We start from the raw sequence: 20,654 nt of genomic DNA on the forward strand, positions 1-20,654 counted from the left end.
CACTACCTTGAGGCAAATCCACAAGAAAAAATAGGATGAGCTACTGGTTGGGGACAGTCATTCAGAAGAGAGAAAACATATTAGAAGATAAAACAACAGTAAAAATGAGAGGACAAAGGCCAAATCAACATGAATGCCTGATACACACTATGCTGGATTGCTGATTGCTCCAAAAATGCGCATTTTGAATTCCTGGACTACCTCAAGCCAGTCTTCTTAATGTTGAGAATATGGTTATGGATAATGAAAAAATAGCTTCATATTATAGGACTTAGCCACAATTTTTTCCCCTTACATCTGCTAAGAAAAGCATCTGGTTTAGTTCTCAGCTCAGTAAGACCCATCTCCATTAAAATTTTAAAATTGAATTTCCTCCCCAAAAGTCAGAAAGTAGTAATTTTGGAGGCACTGAAGTATCAAGAGTATCACTATCTCTGTGATATGGGAGCTGTAACAAGGGTATCAGGAAGGGAAAGGTAAAGGGATTGAAGAGAATTATTTAATGAAGGCCTATAATGAGCCAGACACTCTAATAGGCACTTTAAGTATGTTATGTCATTTAATGATCCTGAGGTCTGTTCTTATCTCCATTTTACATCTAGGAAAGTTAGGGCTCAGAAAGGTATAGTTACTTCTACAGTGCCAATTGCTAACCATGGGGGTGAAATTCGAACCCAGGTCTGACTCTACACTAGGTGATTCCACAAGAGGAGGAAAGATAAAAATAACGAATTCATCCTGGGCCTGTTCTCTCAGGCATGGACTCCTTTTAGCATACTAACTTCACGTGAGGCCTATACAAACAACACCTAATCCCTAGGGGAAGACATGTTAGCTCACCTCTCTTGTGTCTTTATCTGGTATTAGTGTCTGGAAGAAGAGGTGATGCACCGGAGGTCGTAAGAAGTACTTCAGTCTATGCAGGCATGGTCTGTTGTATAATCCACCTTGTGGTGTTCGTGCTTGTACCTGGGCAGACCTGGGGTTAGCAGGCTCTGACAGTGATCTGTCTTTTCTGGCTGGAGTTTCTGTGACAGAGAGCCAAGGAACTTTCTCTAAGGAAGTTTCAGACTGTGGAGACTGTGGACTGGGAGAGAACCTTGGAGAGGATGGAGCTGAGACTTCCATAGGAGTGTCATGGTTCTGTACATCATTTTGGAGAGGGTAAGGCCTGTCTCGTGGTAACTGAGCCAAGTCTCCAAATGAGTGTGGCATGTCTCCTAGCAAGCACGGCCTATCTCCAGGTGAATGGAGCATATCTCCTGGGAAGTCTGGGACTTCTCCAGGTGAATGTGGCACACTTTCTGGTAACTGTGGTGCATCTCCTGGTGACTGTGGCATGTCTGCTGGTGACTGTGGCACGTGTCTTGGTGATTGTGGCACGTCTTCTGGTGACTGTGGTACATCTTCTGATGAATGTGGCATATCTTGTAAATGTGCCACATCTTGTGGATATGATATGTTTTGAGGTGGGCCTGGTACATCTTGAGGTAGGCCCAGAGGAGAGTCTTGAGGTGGGCACAGTGAGTCTTGAGGTGGGCTGGGTGAGTGCTGAGGTCGCCATGATGAGTCTGGAGGTGGGCTTGGCACAGTCTGCTGAGGGCACGGCATATCTTGAGGAGGGCGTGGAACTGCTTGAGGCAGGTGAGGCAAAGCCTGTAGTTGGCACTGCATGGTTTGTGATGGGCATGACAAGGCTCGTGGTGGGCATGAGGAGGCTCGTGGTGGACATGGTGAGGTTCGCAGTGGGCATGGCAAGGCTCGAAATGGGCATGGCAAGGCTTGTGGTGGGCAAGGCACATCTTGCTGTGGGCATGGCAAGGGTGCCCTCTGATTGCTGCTGCTACTGTTATTGCTTGTTGGGGAGGAGGAGCAAACATCTGAAGATAGCTGTAGGCTTGCCAAGAAGCCAAGGTCACCTTTGAATGTAGTTGAGCTACAATTTGGTTCTGTTGAATAAACAGAGTTCCCACTGATGGATGTAGGGGGTTGTGGACCTTCAAATGTGGTTTCTTCCAAAAGGTCCAAATCCACAGGATCGCTGTTAATGATTCTCCGTGCTGCAGGCCAAGAGCTTCTGTCTACCCGCCCTTCCATCACCTCTTTGCTGGAGAGGCTGGCACATGTCTGAAGATTAGGTGGCTCTTTCTGGGAGGGAGCAACAGGTTCTAGAGTCAAGTCAAGTGTGGCAATAGGTCTATTTTCTTCTTCAGTTCTTGTCAGGTCAATCACACAGAGTCCACTGCGATCCTTTGTCCTTGGTCTGGTTTCTCTAGTTAAGTCAATGAAGTCCTGTTAAAGGATTGTAAGAATATAAAAGGTCAAGTAGGGAGTCTTTGCTTTATCTAAGATTTACATTTGAGCTTTTAAGGATAATCATATTTTACCTTTTCACTTCACTGATAAACATTTTATATAACATAGGCATTAATCTATTTCCTTTGGTCAAAATTTTACTACTGTCAATACTGTCAATTTCTATACCTTCTTAAATTATCCAAATGCCACATGCATATAACTGAGGGCATAGTGGGAAATTTTTTCTGATCCAAAGTAAACAGGGGAGTAGGGAAGATTTCAACCTTAAGTCACAAGAGAAAAAGCAACCTTTGTTTGGAAAAGCAAATACACAGGATAATTTGCAGCAGAAACTAAAGAAGAAGGTAAGCTAACATAAGAGAATCTGCTATGTGCTAAGAACATACTGAGTACTTTCACATATCTTTAATTTCACAATATTCCTATCAGGTAGGCATTATAATTTTCATTATACAGATGGGGAAAATGGAGTTCAGAGAGGTTAGGTCATTACCTAAGGATTATACAATTAAGCCACAGAGACAGACATTCAAACCCAGGTCTGTTTCCTTCTTTCTCTGTAAAACCTCATTCAATATATAATCAGTTTATAGTCAGATATGCAGAGTAATACAATAACAGTTATAAAACCAACAGGGTAAATCTGAGCCCTAACTAGATTAATTACTGGAAAACTTATCTTTACCTCCATTACTTGCCAAAATGATTGGGCAGTTCATAAATCCTGATGATCTAGCCAATGGTACTATAATTAATTTCTGTGCCATAAGCCTGGAACAATATTGTACTCCCTTTTACTCTCAAAGCTGTTTCAGTATGGATGACAAATAATATCATCCTGATTACTGATCAGGCTCATTGATGAACACGATAGGAAATATCCCCTATATGGTATTATTAGAATCAACTGCAGTATTTAAAAAAAAAATTCCATTTCTGATCAGAAGGGCTAGCTAGATACTCTGATCAACAAACCTAATAAAAGCTAGAATGGATACATCTATTAATCTATATAGATATCTAGATAGATAGAGTATATATATATTTATGTAAAGTATATATATATATATGTATATTTGTAAAAACATGGGAGGAGATATAACAAGAATAAAGCAACCAAAAGAAGTGAGTATACCTATATTAATATCAGACAAAATAGATTTTAATGAAAATAGCATTATTAGAGATAAAGAGGCTACTATACAATAAAAGATTTATTTTATCAAGATAAAATAATTTCAAAACTATGCATAATAACATAATCTTCATAGAGCAAAAATAGATACAAGTACAAGGAGAAAAAGGAATATCCAGTCATTGTGAGAAATTTTTACATGTCTTTTTTGATTGATAGATCATGCAAACAAAGAAATTATTATGGATACAGAAGATTCTAACACATTTAACAAGCTTCATCTAAAGGATTCAGAATAGTTATGCACAATTACATGAAATATTTACAAAAATTTATCACATACCAGGAGTCAAAGTACATCTTAGTCAACATCAAAAGATTATCACTCAGACCAAAATACTATTAGGTTAGAATGCAATGCAAAAAAGTAACTAAGACAAACTCCATACAACTGTGAATTAAGAAGTATGACAAAATAACATATAGGTCAAAGAACAAATTATAGAAACTAGAAAAATTTCAGAATTGAACAGTAACAAAAATACTAGATATTAAAATGTGACATGCAGCAAAATAATTGTGTAGAAAAAAATTTACACTTAGACATTTAGAAAAGAATGGAAGAAAATTAATGTGCTAAGCACACACTTTTAGGTAGCAGAAAAAGGACAGAATACACTCAAAGAAAGCAGAAGAGATGAAATAATAACAAGAGCAGAAATGAATGAAACAGAGAACAAACACAGCAGAGAAGTGCAAATGTCACAGGTTTGTTCTTTTAAAAGATTATTAAAATTAGCAAACATGATAAAATTAAGACAATGAAGGCACAAATAACTAATATTAAGAATGAAAAAGGGATAAAATTACAGATGTTCTTAAGATAAAAAAGATGAGAAGATGCTGTGAACAATTCTACATAAAAAAAGAAACAACAACTTGGGATGTTGGATGAAATAGATAAATCCCTGGAAAAATAAAGCTTAGCAAAACTGTCTCAAAAAATTGAGTGATGGGTATGTGGGGAATCATTATATAGTTTGCTCTATTTGTCATGTTTGAAATTTTCCATAGTGAAAAGGTATTTTTTAAGTTGACTTAGAAAAAAGAAAAAAATCAAGATAGCTCCTTAACCATAAAGAAATGAAATCAGTAGTTGAAATTTTTCCTTCAAAAAACTCCAGATCAAACTGATTTTAAAAGGAGAGTTCTGCTAAAAATTCAAGGAACAAAATGATTCTACTTTATATAAGCTATTTAAAAGAATAAAAAATGAAGGGATACCTCCAACTCATATTATGACTTAGCATAAACTTGATCCAAAATCTGAAAGTACAAGAAGGAAATATTATAAGTCAATATCACGTCTGCACACAGACATAAAAATCTTAAATGAAACACTATAAACTAAGTCCAGCAAACCAAGGTGAATCTCCCTAGGAATCATACCTAGTTTAGCATTTAAAAAAATTAATATAGTTTGCCACATAAAGAAAAATCATATGATCATGTGAAGACACCAAAAAGCATTTGATAACACATTCAGCATCCATTCTTTTTTTTTTTTTTTTAAGATTTTATTTATTTATTCATGAGTGACACAGGGAGAGAGGCAGGGACAGGCAGAGGGAGAAGCAGGCTCCAGGCAGGGAGCCAGACGTGGGACTCGATCCTGGGTCTCCAGGATCACGTCCTGGGCTGAAGTTGGCGGTAAACCGCTGAGCCACCTGGGCTGCCCTCAGCATCCGTTCTTAAGAAGAAAAAATAAATGCCACTATTAGGACTTAATTCAGTTCTGATACTACCTGGCATTAGTGTAGAACCAACAGGTTAAGGGCTCAGTCCCACATGACCCCCCCCACCATTTCAAGTAGTTGCAAGTAGTTGGGCCCCTGGTTACCCACCACTCTGTCTAATTTGGCTAAAAAATGGGGGTTCCCATGACTCCCTTCCTAAGTTTTGATAATAATGGTTCACAAAACTCAGAGAAACATTTCACTTTCTATTACCACTTTATTATAAATGATGCAATAATAAAGCCAGATGAAGAAATACATAGGGCAAGGTCCAGAAAAGTCCTGAGTGCAGGGACTCCAGGATCACACCCTGAGCCGAAGGCAGATGCTCAACCACTGAGCCACCCAGGCATCCCTACACTTGAAAATATCTTACAACTTTACTCATCAATCATACCTCAATAAAGCTGAAACTAAAAATAAATAACTTAAAAAAAAAACACATGACAAAAGCCAAAGAAACTGGAAAATATAAGTTGGAGGGACACCTGGATGGCTCATTCAGTTGGGCATCCAACTTGTGGTTTTGGCTTGGGTCATGATCTTGAGGTCATGGGATTGAGCCCCCTGTCAGGCTCTGTCCTCAGCAGGGTATCTGCCTGAGATTCCATCTTTCCCTCCCTCTGCATCTCCCCTCTCTGTGCATGCTCAATCTCTCTCTCAAATAAGTAAATAAATCTTTAAAAAAAATAATGAGTTAGGGACTAATACTACCTTAAAAGTATTTGAATTTTGGGATCCCTGGGTGGCGCAGCGGTTTAGCGCCTGCCTTTGGCCCAGGGCGTGATCCTGGAGACCCAGGATCGAATCCCACGTCAGGCTCCTGGTGCACGGAGCCTGCTTCTTCCTCTGCCTGTGTCTCTGCCTGTCTCTCTCACTGTGTGCCTATCATAAATAAATAAAAAAATAAAAAAAATTTTTTAAAGTATTTGAATTTCTTGGACTGGTACATATAACTTTAAATTAATTAATTTTATTTAATTAAAATTTGGGGCACCTGGGTGGCTCAGTCGGTTAAGTGCCTGCCTTCAGCTCAAGTCAGGAACCCAGGGTTCTGGGCTAGAGCCCCAAACTGGGCTCCCTGCTCAGTGGGGAGGCTGCTTCTCTCTCTCCTTCTACCCACTGCTTGTGTTCTCTATCTCAAATGAATAAAATCTTTTTAAAAATTAATAATATTTTTTAGAGCAGTTTTAGGTTCACAGCAAAATTGAGAAACTTCAGAGCATTTCCATGTACTCCTCTCCCCACATATAATCTCCCTCACTATGAACATCCTGCACTACTATGGCACATTTGTTACAACAGATGAACCTACACTGTCACACCATTATCAACCAAAGTCCATAGTTTACATTATGGTTCATTCTCGATGCTATACATCCCAAGGGTTTTGACAAATGTATAACGACATGTATTCATCACAGCAGTATCATACAGAATAGCTTCACTGCCTGAAAAATCCTCCACATTCCACCTATTCAGCCTTCCCTTCCCACTAACCTCCAAAAACCACTGATCTTTCATCTTCATAGTTTTGACTTTTCAGAATGTCACGTTGTTGGAATCACAGAGCATGTAATCTTTTCAGATTGGCTTCTTTCACTTAATAATATGCATTCAATTTTCCTCCATGTCTTTTCAAGACTGGATAGCTAATTTTTTTTAGCAATGAATAATATTCCAATATCTGGATGTACCACAGTTTACTTATCTATTCACTTACTGATAAACATCTTAGTTTTGGCAATTATGAATAAAGCTGCTATAAACATCCGTGTGCTGTTTTTTTTTTCCCCATGTGTTTCAAATGTTTCAAATCATTTGGGTCAGTACTAAGGAGCATGGTTGCTGGATGGCTAAGAATGTGTTTAGTTTTGTAAAAAGCTGAACTGTCCTCCAAAGTGACTGTAGCATTTTGCATTCCCACTAGTAATTAATGAGAGTTCCTATTACTCTACATCCTCACCAGCATTTGGTATAATCGGTATTTTAGATTTTGGCTATTCTAAAATCCAAATGTAGTAGTATCTCATGTTGGTTTTAACTTACAATTCCCTAATGACATATGATGTTGAACATCTTTTCATATGCTTACTTGCCGTCTGTATACCTTCTTGGGTGAGGTATCTGTTTTTGGCATTTTGTCCATTTTTATTTTATTTTATTTTTTGGTGAAAAAATTTATATTTAGATTTATAGCCGGACTCAGTTTAGATGATCCCAATCTGATCAAGGTGTTGACCTTGGCCACATCAATGTCATAGAGCTTCTTCACAGCCTGTTTGATCTGGTGCTATTGGCCTTGACATCCACAATGAATCCACAAGAAGTGTGTTGTCTTCTATTTTCTTCATGGCTGACTCAGTAGTTAAGGGGAACTTGATGATGGCATAGTGATCAAGCTAGTTTCTCCTGGGGGCGTTCTTTCGAGGACTTGGGTCGTCGGAATGTAGGTGACATGCGGATCTTCTTTTTTTGTTTTTGTTTTTTGCCTTTCAGCACCGCTTTCTTAGCTTTCAAATCTTTCGCTTTGCCTTTGGCTTTGGGAGGGGCAGGGCTTCTTTCTTCGCCTTCTGCACCATCTTCGTGAAAGGGATTTCCCAGGCTCGTTTCCATGGGCTTATAGAGCGGAGTCTCCGTCCATTTTTAAATTGGGTTATTCATTTCCTTATTGTTGAGTTTTAAGAGTTCTTTGTATACTTTAGATAAGTCTTTTATCATATGTGTCTTTTTTTTTTAAGATTTTATTTATTTATTCATAGAGACAGAGAGAGAGAGGCAGAGACACAGGCAGAGGGAGAAGCAGGCATCATACAGAGAGCCTGATGTAGGAGTCTATCCAGTCTCCAGGATCACGCCCTGGGCTGCAGGCGGCGCTAAACCGCTGCGCCACCGGGGCTGCCCTATCGTGTCTTTTTCAAATATTTTCTCCCAGTCTATGGCTTGTCTCCTCATTCTCTTGACATTGTCTTTTGCAGAGAAGAAGTTTTTAATTTTGATGAAGTCCAGTTTAGCAACCATTTCTTTCATAGATCATGTCTTTGGTGTTGTATCTAAAAAGTCATTGCCTGGGGAATCCTGGGTGGCTCCGCGGTTTAGCACCTGCCTTCCGCCCGAAGCCTAGTCCTGGAATCCTGGGATCAAGTCCCATATCGGGTTCCCTGAATGGAGCCTGCTTCTCCCTCTGCCTGTGTCTCTGCCTCTCTCTCTCTCTGTATCTCTCATGAATAAATAAATAAATAAATAAATAAAATCTTAAAAAAAAATGTCATTGCCCAAACTCATGTAGTACGTGTTCTCTACTTTTTCTTCCAGGAGTTTTTTTTTTGTTTTTTTTTTTTTAAGATTTTATTTATTCATTCATGAGAGGCACACACAGAGAGAGGAAGAGACACAGGCAGAGGGAGAAGCAGATATCAGGTCTCCAGGATCACACCCTGGGCTGCAGGCGGCGCTAAACCGCTGCGCCACTGGGGCTGCCCTCTTCCAGGAGTTTTATAGTTTTACATTTTTATAGTTTTACATTCAAGTTTATGATCTATTTTGAGTTAACTTTTGTTAAAGGTGTAAGATCTGTGTGTAGGTTCATTTCTTTGCATGTGAATGTCCAGTTGTTTCAGCACCATTTGTTGAAAAGACTATCTTTGTTCCATTGTCAAAGATCAGTTGACTAGGGATCCCTGGGTGGCGCAGCGGTTTGGCGCTTGCCCTTGGCCCAGGGTGCGATCCTGGAGACCCGGGATCGGGTCCCACATAGGGCTCCCGGTGCATGGAGCCTGCTTCTCTCCCTCTGCCTGTGTCTCTGCCTCTCTCTCTCTGTGTGACTATCATAAATAAATAAATAAATAATTAAAAAAAAAAAAAGATCAGTTGACTATATTAATGTGGGTCTACTCCTGGGCTTTCAAATTTGTTCCATCAAACTATTTGTCTATTCTTTCCACACTGTTTGGATTACTGAAGTTTGTACCAAGTCTTGAAGTCAAGTAGTAGCAGTTCTCTGTTCTTTTCCTTCAAGACTGAGTTAGCTATCTGCAGTCTTTTGCTTCTTCCATATAAACTTCACTCATCCTATTGATATTTATAAAATAACTTGCTAGGATTTTAACTGAAATTGTGTTGAATCTACAGATCAAGTTCATAAGAGCTGACATCTTCATAATATTGAGTCTTCCTATCCACAAACATGGAATATCCCTCCATTTATTTCGTTCTTCTTTGATATCTTTCATCAGTTTTGTAGTTTTCCACATATAGATCTTCTACCTACTTTGTTAGATTTATACTATCTTATTTTTTAAGGTTCTCATGTAAATGGTAGTATGTTTTAAATTTCAAATTCCACTTGTTCACTTTTCATAGAAAATGACTGGCTTTTGTAAATTGATCTTGCATCGACAATATTGCTATTATCACTTATTAGTTTCAGGAGTTTTTTGGTTGATTCTTTTGGGGTTTTTTTCTACATAGATGATTATGACACCTGTGAACAAAGACAATTTTATTTATTTTTTCCTAATCTGTATACCTTTTATTTCTTCTTCTTCTCCTCTTATTGTATCAACTAGGACTTCCAGTATGATGTTGAAAAGCAGTGGTGAGAGGGGACATCTGCCTTGTTCCTAATCTTGGTGGGATGTTTCAAGTTTCTTACATTAAGTATGGTTATCACCTGTAGGATTTTTGTAGATGTTCTTTATCAAGTTGAGGAAGTTCATCCTCTATTTGTAGTATGCTGAGAGTTTTTAACCATGAATGGATGCCTATGTTTGGTTATTTGTTTAAAAAATTTTTAAGATATGTTTTATTATTATTTTTTGGCTTTTTAAGATTTTATTTTAATCCCAGTTAGTTAATATATAGTTATATTAGTTTCAGGTATACAGTATGCTGACTCAACAATTCTATATACTGGCCAGTGCTCATCACGACAAGTGCACTTCTTAATCCCCATCACCTATTTAACCCATCCATTTGGTAACCATCAGTTTGTCCTCTATAATAAAGAGTTTAAGGATCTGTTTCTTGATTTGTCTCTTTCTTCCCCCTTTGTTCAAATGTTTTGTTTCTTAAATTCCACACATGAGTGAAATCATATGGTATGTCTTTCTCTGACTTACTTTGTTTAGCATTATGCTCTCTAGCTCCACCCATATTATTGCAAATGGCAAGATTTCATTCTTTTTATCGCTAAATAATATTCCATTATATATATATATCACATCTTCTTTATCCATTCATCTATCGATGGACACTTGGGCTACTTTCACAATTTGGCTATTGTAAATAATGCTGTGATAAACATCAGGGCACACGCATCCCTTTGAATTAGTTTCTGTATTCTTTGGGTAAATATCTAGTAGTATGATTGCTGGATCATAGGGTAGTTCTATTTTTAACTTTTTGAGAAATCTCCGTACTGTTTTTCACAATGGCTGTACCTCTTTGCATTCCCACCAACAGTTCTTGAGTATTCCCTTTTCTCCGTAAACCTGCCAACACCTGTTTCTTGTGTTGTTGATTTTAGCCATTCTGACAGGTATGAGGTGATATCTCATTGAAGTTTTGATTTGTATTTCCCTAATTGTAAGTGATGATGGGCATCTTTTCATGTGTCTGTTGGCTATCTGAATGTCAGCTTTGAAGAAATGTCTGTTCAGTACAATGTTATCTGCAATGTTATCTGTTCATGTCTTCTGCCCTGTTTTAAATTTAGATTATTTGGTTTTTGGGTGTTGAGTTTTAGAATATCTTTACATATTTTGGATACTAAATCTTTATCAGATATGTCATTTGCAAATATCTTCTCCCATTCAGTAGGCTGCCTTTTAGTTTTGTTGATAGTTTTCTTTGCAGTGTAAAAAGCTTTATATTTTGATGTAGTACCAATATTTTTGGTTTTGTTTCTCTTGCCTTATGAGAAATTTCTAGAAAAAATTTCCTACAGCCTATGTTAAAGAGGTTACTGCCTGTGTTCTCTTCTAGGTTTTTTATGGTTTCAGGTGTCACATTTAGGTCCTTACTCCACTTTGAATTTATTTTCCTGTATAGTGTAAGAAACTGGTCCAGTTTCTTTTACATGTTGCTGTCCAGTTTTTCCAACATCATTTGTTGAAGAGACTGTCTTTTTCCCATTGCATGTTCTTTCCTGCTTTGTCAAAGATTAACTGACCATATCATGATCTCAGGGTCCTGGGATCCAGCCCTGCATTGGGCTCCTGGCTCAGCAGGGAGTCTTCTGGTGAGTCTCTCTTCCTCTCCCTTTGCCCTTCCCCCTGCTTGCATGCATGTGCTCTCTCTAAATAAATAAATCTTAAAAAAAAAAGATTAATTGGGTGTTATACTATATGTTGACAAATCGAACTTTAATAAAAAGAAAGAGGAAAACCATGAAAAAAAAGATTAACTGACCATACATAGTTGTGGTTTCATTTCCAGGTTTTCTATGCTGTTCCATTCATCAATGTGTCTATTTTTGTGCCAATACTATACTGTTTAGGTCACTACAGCTATGTAATACAACTTGCAGTCTGGAATTGTGATGCCTCCAGTTTTGCTCTTCTTTCTTAAGATTGCTTTGGCTATTCAGGGTTTTTTGTGGTTCCATATAAATTTTAGAATTGTTTGTTCCAATTCTAAAGTTCTAAAGTTTTACACAACTTGGAACAACTTGTGTAAAAAGTTGTTAATATTTTGATAGGGATTGCATTAAATGTGTAGATTGCTTTGGGTTATATAGACATTTTAACAATATTTGTTCTTCCAATCCATGAGCATGGACTGTCTTTTCTATTGCTTTGTGTTAAATTTTTCCATTAGTGTTCTATAGTTTTTAGAGTACAGGTCTTTCACCTCTTTGGTTAGGTTTATTCCCAGGTATCTTATTATTTTTGGTGCAATTAAAAATGGGATTGTTCCTTTTTCTTTTTTTTTTTAAGTAAACTCTACACCTAACATGGGGCTTGAACTCATGACTGCAAGATCAAGAGGCATGACCTCCCAACTGAGCTTGCCAGGCACCCCATAAATGAGACTGTTTTCTTAGTTTTTCCTTCTGCTGCTTCATTTTTGGTGTATAAATATGTAAAAGATTTCTTTTTATTAAGATTTTATTTATTCATGAGAGACACAGAAAGAGAGGCAGAGACACAGGCAGAGGGAGAAGCAGGCTCCATGCAGGGAGCCTGACGTGGGACTCGATTCCAGGTCTCCAGGATCATGCCCTGGGCTGAAGGCGGCGCTAAACCACTGAGCCACCTGGACTGCCCATAAAAGATTTCTATATATGAATTTTGTATCCTGCGACTTTACTGAATTTGCTTATTAGTTCTAGTAGGTTTTTTGGTGGAATTTTTAAAAATTTTCTACATATAGTACAATGTTATCTGCAAATAATGAAAGTTTTACTTCTTCCTTACTGATTTGGATGCCCTTCCTTCCTTCCTTCCTTCCTTCCTTCCTTCCTTCCTTCCTTCCTTCCTTCCTTCCTTCCTTCCTTCCCTCCTTCCTTCCTCCCTCCCTCCCTCCCTCTCCCTTCCTCCCTTTCTCTCTTTCCATCCATCCCTTTGTCTATCTGCCTGAATGTAGCTAGGACTTCCAGTACTATGACGAATAAAAATGGTGAGTGGACATTCTTGTCTTGTTTCTTACCTTAGGGGAAAGGCTGTCAGTTTTTCCCCATTAAGGATGGTGTTAGCTGTGGGTTTTTCATATATGGCCTTATTACATTGAGGTATATTCCCTCTAAACCTACTTTGTTGAGGGTTTTTTTTTTTTTAAATCACGAATGGACGTTGTACCTTGTCAAATGCTTTTTCTGTTTATTGAAATGATAATATGGTTCTTATACTTCTCTTACTGATATGATGTATCATGTTAATTGATTTGCAAATACTTAACCACCCTTGCCACCCCGGAATTAATCCCACTTGACAATGGTGAATGATTTTTTTTACTGTATTGCTGAATTCATTCTGGTAGTATTTTGTGGAGGATTTCTGCATCTGTGTTCATCAGGGATACTAAACTGTAGCTCTTTTTTTAGTAGTGTCTTTATCTGGTTTTGGTATCAAGGTAATGCTGACCTCATGGAATGAATTTGGGTTTTCCATCCTTTTCTATTCTTTGGACTAGTTTGAGAAGAATAGGTATTAACTCTTCTTTAAATGTTTGGTAGACATGGACTGTGAAGCCATCTGGTCCTGAACTTTTGTTGGGAGTTTTTGATAACTGATTCAATTTCTTTGCTGGTTATCAAGTCTGTTCAAATTTTCTATTTCTTACTGCCTCGATTTTGGTAGGTTATATATTTCTAGGAATTTATTCATTTTTTTTCTAGGTTGTCTAATTTGTTGGCATATAGTTTTTCATAATATTCTCTTGTATTTCTGTGGTATTGGTTATTAGTTCTCTCTCATTTTTATTTGAGTCACTTCTTTTCTTGATAAGCTGGCACTAGAGTCTATCAATTTTATTGATTTTTTTCAAAGAACCACCTCCTGGTTTCTTTGTTCTATTGATTCAGTTTTTTGTTTTTTTAGTTTCTATATCACTTATTTCTGCTCTAGCCTTTATTATTTCCTTCCCTCTGCTGGTTTTGCATTTTGTTTGTTCTTTTTCTAGCTCCTATAAAGTTGGGTTGTTTATTTCATTTTTTTCTTGCTTCTTGATGTAGGCCTGTATTGCTATAAGCTTTCCTCTTAGAACTATTTTTTGCTGCATCCCAAAGGTTCTGGACCACTGAGTGGGCAGTGTTTGGTTCCTGGCCTGAATGTGGCACATTTTAGCTAGGCATGCTCTGGTCTGTTTGTGAAATAAGACCTGTCATCACTGGCACCAGAACGGAGGCTCTGCAAAACTCCTGAGTTGGGAGACAAGGTGTGAGCAGGGGTTTGGGCCAGTCTTTTGGGGGAGGAAGCCCACTATGCTGGGAGTGAGGCAAGCATGACTGGGTGGTCCAGGGCTGGTTCCACTGGATTGTGGGGTAGGTGGGGCTTGGTGTAAGTAAGTTAGGTAGTGAGTATTGGCATTGCTCTGATTCTTACATGTGGCTCTGTATTTATGTTGAGGGGCAAGGGAGGGATGAGATACCAGCAGTTCCTTTGTTTCTGGAGGGGTCTCTCCGCTGACACTGTCTCTCTGGGATGCACTCTAAGATGAGTGGATAACACCTCACTGTGTGCCCCAGGTACTCTTGTGATTGCTGTTTCCATGCTGTATGTCCACGGATTGTTTGCCTGCCTTCTCTCCAACAGCAGAGCAATGCCCTCTGGTTCTATCCCAGCCAAGCCTGATGACCTTTAAAACTCCATGCTGGTTGCAAGAACTCATGAAATTTGGCCCCTCTTGCTTTCCAAGCCAACTGCTAGCTACGGGATTCATTTGCCCTGTGTACTCATCAGTTTCTCACCCTTCTCTGTGCCCATGGCTCCCTCCCTACTACAGCAGCCACTATCTGTTTGTTTCAAACCATGTCTTTGTACTTACTACCTTCTTTGATGTGGCCTCTTCTCTACCTTTAGTTGTTGTTTGTTCTCCCAGTCTTCAGATCAATTTCTGAGGTATTTAGGATCATTTGATAGTTATCTAGTTGTATTTACGGGATGAAGTGAGCCTAGGGTCTTCCTACTCTTCTGCCATCTTCTCCACTCCATATTTTTTTCTTCCAAGATTTTATTTATTTATTATTTTTAAAGATTTGTTTATTTATTCATGAGAGACACAGAGAGAGGCAGAGACACAGGCAGAGGGAGAAGCAGGGACCTCGGTGTGGGACTCGATCCTGGATCCTGGGATCACGCCATGAGCTGAAGGCAGATGCTCAACCGCTGAGCCACGCAGGCATCCCCCAAGGTTTTATTTAAGTTCAAGTTAGCTAGCATATATTGTAGTATAAGATTCAGGAGTAGAATTTAGTGATTCATCACTTACATATAATACTCAGTGCTCATCACAAGTGCCCTCTTTAATGCCCATCACCCATTTAGTGATTATTATGATGAAATCATATGGTATTTGTCTTTCTCTGACTTTTTCCACTTAATACACCCTAGCTACATCCATGTTGTTACAAATGGCAAGATTTCATTCTTTTTGATGGCTAACATTTCATTGTATATGGACATATTCTTTGCCCATTCATCAATTGGTGGACATTTGGGCTCTTTTCAAAATTTGACTATTGTGGATAATGCTGCTATAAACACTAGGGTGCATGTGCCCCTTCAAATCTATATTTTTGTATCCTTTGGATAGATACCTAGTACTGCAATTGCTAGGTCAAAAGATAGCTCTATTTTTAACTTTTGAGGAGCCTCCATACTGTTTTCCAGAGTGGCTGCACCAGTTTGCATTCCGACCAACAGTATAAGACAGTTCCCCTTTCTCCAGTTCCTTGCAAACATCTGTTGTTTCCTGTGTTGTTAATTTTAGCCATTGTGACAGGTGTGAGGTGATGAGTGATATTAGGCATCTTTTCATGCATCTGTTAGCCCTTTTTGTGTCTTCTTTGGAAAAATGTCTATTCATGTCTTCTGCCCATTTTTTAAACTGGATTATTTGCTTTCTGTGTTGAGTTTGATAACTTCTTTATAGATTTTGGGTTCTAACCTTTTATAAGAAATGACAAATTGCCAGTATCTTTTCCCATTCCATAGGTTGCTTTTTAGTTTTGTGATTGTTTCCTTCTGTGTGCAGATCTTTTTACCTTGATGAAATCCCAATAGTTCATTTTTGCTTTGTTTCCTTTATATTTAAAGATGTGTCTAGAAAGAAGTTGCTGTGGCTGAGGTCAAAGAGGATGCTGCCGGTGTTCTCCTCTAGGATTTTGATGGATTCCTGTCTCACATTTAGGTCTTTCATCCATTTTCAAGTTATTTTTGTGTATGGCATAAGAAAGTAGTCCAGTTACATTTTTCTGTATGTTGCTGTCCAATTTTCCCAATACCATTTGTTGTAGAACCCTTTTTCATTGGATATTCTTTCCTGTTTTGTTGAAGATTAGTTGACCATATAGTTATGGGTCCATTTCTGAGTTCTCTATTCTGTTCCATTGATTTATGTGTCCATTTTTGTGTCAGTACAATATTGTCTTGATGACTACAGATTTGTAATACAGCTTGGAGTTCAGAATTGTGATGCCTCCAGCTTTGGTTTTCTTTTTCAACATTACTTAGCTATTTAGAGTCTTCTGTGGCTCCATACAATTTTTAGAATTGTTTGTTCTAGCTCTGTGAAAAATGCTGGCATTATTTTGATAGGGATTGCACTGAATGTATAAATTGTTTTATACAATATTTGTTCTTCTAATCCATGAGTATGGGATGTTTTTCTGTTTCTTTGTTTCTTCTTTAACTTAATTCATAAGTGTTCTATAGTTTTCAGAGTACAGATCTTTTATTTCCGTTAGGTTTATTACTAGGCATCTTATGGTTTTGGTGGTAAATGGGATGGATTCCTTGATTTCTCTTTTTGCTGCTTTGTTATTGTATTGGTGTAAAGAAATGCAACAGATTTCTGTACATTGATTTTATATTTATATTTTGCTGAATTCATGTATCAGTTCTAGTAATCTTTTGTGGAGTCTTGTAGGTTTTCTACATAGAGTATCATGTTGTCTGTGAAGAGTAAAAGTTTGCTTTTCTTTCCTGCTGATTTGGATGCATTTCTTTTTGCTATTTGATTGCTAAGGCTAGGACTTCCAGCAGGATGTTGAACAACGGTGGTGAGAATGGCCATCTCTGTCTTGTTCCTGACCTTAGGAGAAAAGCTCAGTTTTCCCCCATTGAGGATGATATTCGCTCTGAGTCTTTCATATATGGCCATATTATGTTGAGGTATGTTCCTTCTATCCCTACTGTCTTGAGGGTTTTTATCAAGAAAGGATGCTGTATTTTGTCAAATGCTTTTTCTGCATCTGAGAGAATCATATGATTCTTATCCTTTCTTTTATTAATGTGGTGTAGCATGTTGATTGATTTTCAGATATTGAACCACCCCTGTAGTCCAAGAATAAATCCCATTTGATTGTGGTGAATAATCCTTTTAATGTACTGTCAGATTTGATTAGCTAGTATCTTGTTGAGAATTTCTGCATCGATGTTCATCAGGGATACTAGTCTGTAATTCCTCTTTTTTGTGGGGTCTTTGGCTGGTTTTGGAATCAAGATAATGCTGGCCTTATGGAATGAGTTTGGAGGTTTTCCTTCCATTTCTATTTTTTAGAACAGTTTCAGAAGAATAGGTATTGATTCTTTTTCAAAAAAAGATTTATTTATTTGACAGAGAGAGAGAGCAAGAGAGAGCACACGCGTGTGCACACAATCAGGGAGAGCAGCAAGCACAGGGAGAGGGAAAGGGAGAAGCAGACACTCCACTGAGAAGGGAGCCGACCATGGGGTTCCATCCCAAGAGCCCAAGATCATGACCTCAGCCGAAGGCAGACACTTAGCCAACTGAGCCACCCAGGTGCCCCTTACTAATTCTTCTTTAAGTGGCAGAATTCCCCTGGGAAGCCATCTGGCCCTGGACTTTTTTGTTGGGTGATTTTTGGCTACGGATTCAATTTCTTTTCTGGAAATGGGTCTGTTGAAATTTTCTATTTCTTTCTGTTTCAGTCCCAATATTTTTGTGCCAGTTGATGCCTGACTTGTGACCCAGTATGTGATCTGTTCTGGGGAATGTTTCAAGGGCGCTTGAAAAGAATGTGTATTTTGCCAAATGAAATGCTCTGAATATATCTGTAAAGTCCATCTGATCCAGTGTGTCATTCAAAGACATTGTTTTCTTGCTGATCTTCTGCTTAGATGATCTGTCCATTGCTGTGAGTGGGTTGTTAAAGTCTCCTACTATTATTGTATTATCAATGAGTTTAAGTTTGTTATTATTGGATTTATATATTTGGCTGCTCCCAAGCTAGGGACCTAAATATTTGCAATTGTTAGATCTCCTTGTTGGATAGATATCTTTATTATGGTATAGTGCCCTTTTTCATCTCTTATAACAGTCTTTGGTTTAAAATCTAGTTTGTCTGATACAAGTATGGCTACTACAGGTTTCTTCTGATGTCCATTTGCATGATAAATGGTTCTCCATGCCCTCAATTTCAATCTGGAGGTATCTTTGGGTCTAAAATGAGTCTCTTGTAATCAGCATATCAATGGGTCTTGTTTCTTTATCCACTCTGATACCTTTTGTGTCTTTTGATTGGAGCATTTAGTCCACTTACATTCAGAGTAATTACTGATAGATATGAATTTAGTGTCATTGTATTACCTGAAGGAAAGCCTGGTCCTGTTTCCACCAGAACTGAAGCTGACTCTTTGGAGCACTCTGTGATCAGTAGACTTCGTACATGCAAGGTGACTGCTGGTCTTCTGGGGGAGCTGTTTGGTGTACTGGCTCACAGTCAGACCTGTCCTAGTAAAGATGCCCCTGCAGGGTACAGTGGAGCAGGGTTTGGTGGATTTAGTCTCTAGCCTCTACTGAGGGCACTGTGTTGCTCACTGAAGACCAACTATGCTGGGGGTGAAGGGGGTGGTGGTGGAAAATGGTCTCACCTTGCCCTCTCAGCCAAGGAGAGGAACTCGTGGCTGCCATTGCTCAGGAAGCCCTCACAGAAAAGGGAACAATCTCCCCTCCTGTGACCCAGGCCTCATTTGGATCCCTGCCCTTGATTTGTCTGTGATGGGGCATTGACATGCCTGGTGCCAATATTCTCCCATGTTTTATCTCTGGTGAATGGATAGGATTCAAAATTCCAAATCTTAAAGGACCCCTGGCAAAGGTGCAAATGCACTCCCCTTCACAGGAGGAGAGCCTCCCAGTGCTGCATCCAGTGCCACTGTCCCAGAAAAGCAGTTGCACAGCCACGCAGGTGCCTGGAGTCTATGGTGAAGTACAGCAAAAAGCTGTGACCAGGTTATCTGTCCTCAGCATGTGTCTCTGTCCTCTGCTGTTGAATGGCCTTAAATGGATCCCTTGTCCTTGGAGAGGCAATATACCCCTTACAAAAGTTCTCCAGGAAGGGGAACATTCTCTCCCAGTGCAACCCAGTGGATCCCTATACAGTGCAATCTACTGTCTGCTCCTTGGCCTCTGTTCTTCCTCTATCCAGGAACACTGCTGCCTGACAGATTTGACTCCAGCAAATGACTCATGCTTTCTAATTTGGAAAGTTATTAATCATTGATTCAATTTAATAGATATAGGCCTACTCAGATTGTCTGTTCATGTAGCTTTTGTAACAAAAATCTTAAAGTTTAAAAACTGTTCTTTTCCAAATTAATCTATACATTCAATAAATACCAAGCAAAATTCCAATAGTATTTTTAAAAGGAATGGATGAGATGACTCAAAAGTTCATCTGAAAGAGAAAAAGGTCAAGAATAACATAAAAAATTATAAGGGAAAACAAAAGATAAGTGAGGAGGTGAAAAGGGTTCCTGGATCCAATTTCATTGCATCTGCTGAAGGCTTCCTCATACCAACAAGCAACTCCCAGACACCAGTGTCAGAGAATTCAACTCAACTCTGACACTATCTACCTGGAGATAGAATCAGATTCCACAGGTAAAGAGCTCAGTTCCAAAAACTTCTAAATCCTCTCTAGGTGTGCCACTCTCCCAGCACTTCTGAGTTCACCAACCCAGAAGCTCTCCAAATCTTGTCCTTTGGGTTTTTATGAAGGTTTCATTACATTGTTACAATTAATTAAATCATTGGTCATTGGTGGTTGAAGTCAATCTCTAGGCCCTCTCCACTCTCTGGAGGTTGAAGGATGGGACTGAAAGTTCCAATCCTCTAATCACATGGCTGGCTTCACTGGCAAACAGCTCCATCCTTAGGTGTTTTCTAAATGCAACCTCATTAACATAACAAAGAACATCTTTAAAGTCTCATCACTTAAGGAGTTTCAAGGGTTTTCAGAGCTGTGAGCCAAGAACCAAGGATGAAGACCAAATATACATGAGAAATACATATATATATTGTCATCTGAATAATCAAATATATATATATATTTCTTAAAAATCACAATATCATAGGAAGCTTTGCCCTACTAAATATAAACTGCAGAGCTTCAGTAATTAAAATATACAGAAAATAGGTCCAATTTAAATGAAAACTTAGTTTATGACAGTTTTTCATATAATTGAGTCGATAATTTGACAGCATTTAATGAGCTAACCATTTAAGAAGAGTTTTTCCTTTCAGCAAAATTCTAGAAAATCGGAACGTTAGACTATGAAATTTGGCACAAATCTAAAAAGTTTGATAATACCCCGGTTGGCTACAGTACAAGAAAACAGGTATTCTTATATACAGTTTGTATAAGAATATATGTTATAATCTTTTGGAAGTATAATCTGGTGGCTATGTATCAATCAGTGATCTTAACTGCAAGTATG

General features: G+C 38.5%; 1 protein-coding gene across 2 annotated transcripts in view; it reads right to left on the reverse strand.

Annotated features, from left to right (window-relative positions):
- The window catches only part of SIMC1 (SUMO interacting motifs containing 1), a 77,335-nt gene that overhangs the window by 45,590 nt on the left and 11,091 nt on the right, over nt 1-20,654 (reverse strand). For both annotated transcript variants that reach the window (XR_007410194.1, XM_025435207.3), the window contains exon 2: nt 841-2,292. Coding sequence is in view for 1 of the 2 variants with exons in the window: in XM_025435207.3 (XP_025290992.3) it covers nt 841-2,292 (1,452 nt within the window). In the remaining variant the exon portion in view is untranslated. The remainder of the gene's footprint in view (nt 1-840; nt 2,293-20,654) is intronic.

This window comes from Canis lupus, chromosome 4, assembly GCF_003254725.2.
Source record: "Canis lupus dingo isolate Sandy chromosome 4, ASM325472v2, whole genome shotgun sequence".
Taxonomy (NCBI): Eukaryota; Metazoa; Chordata; class Mammalia; order Carnivora; family Canidae; genus Canis; species Canis lupus.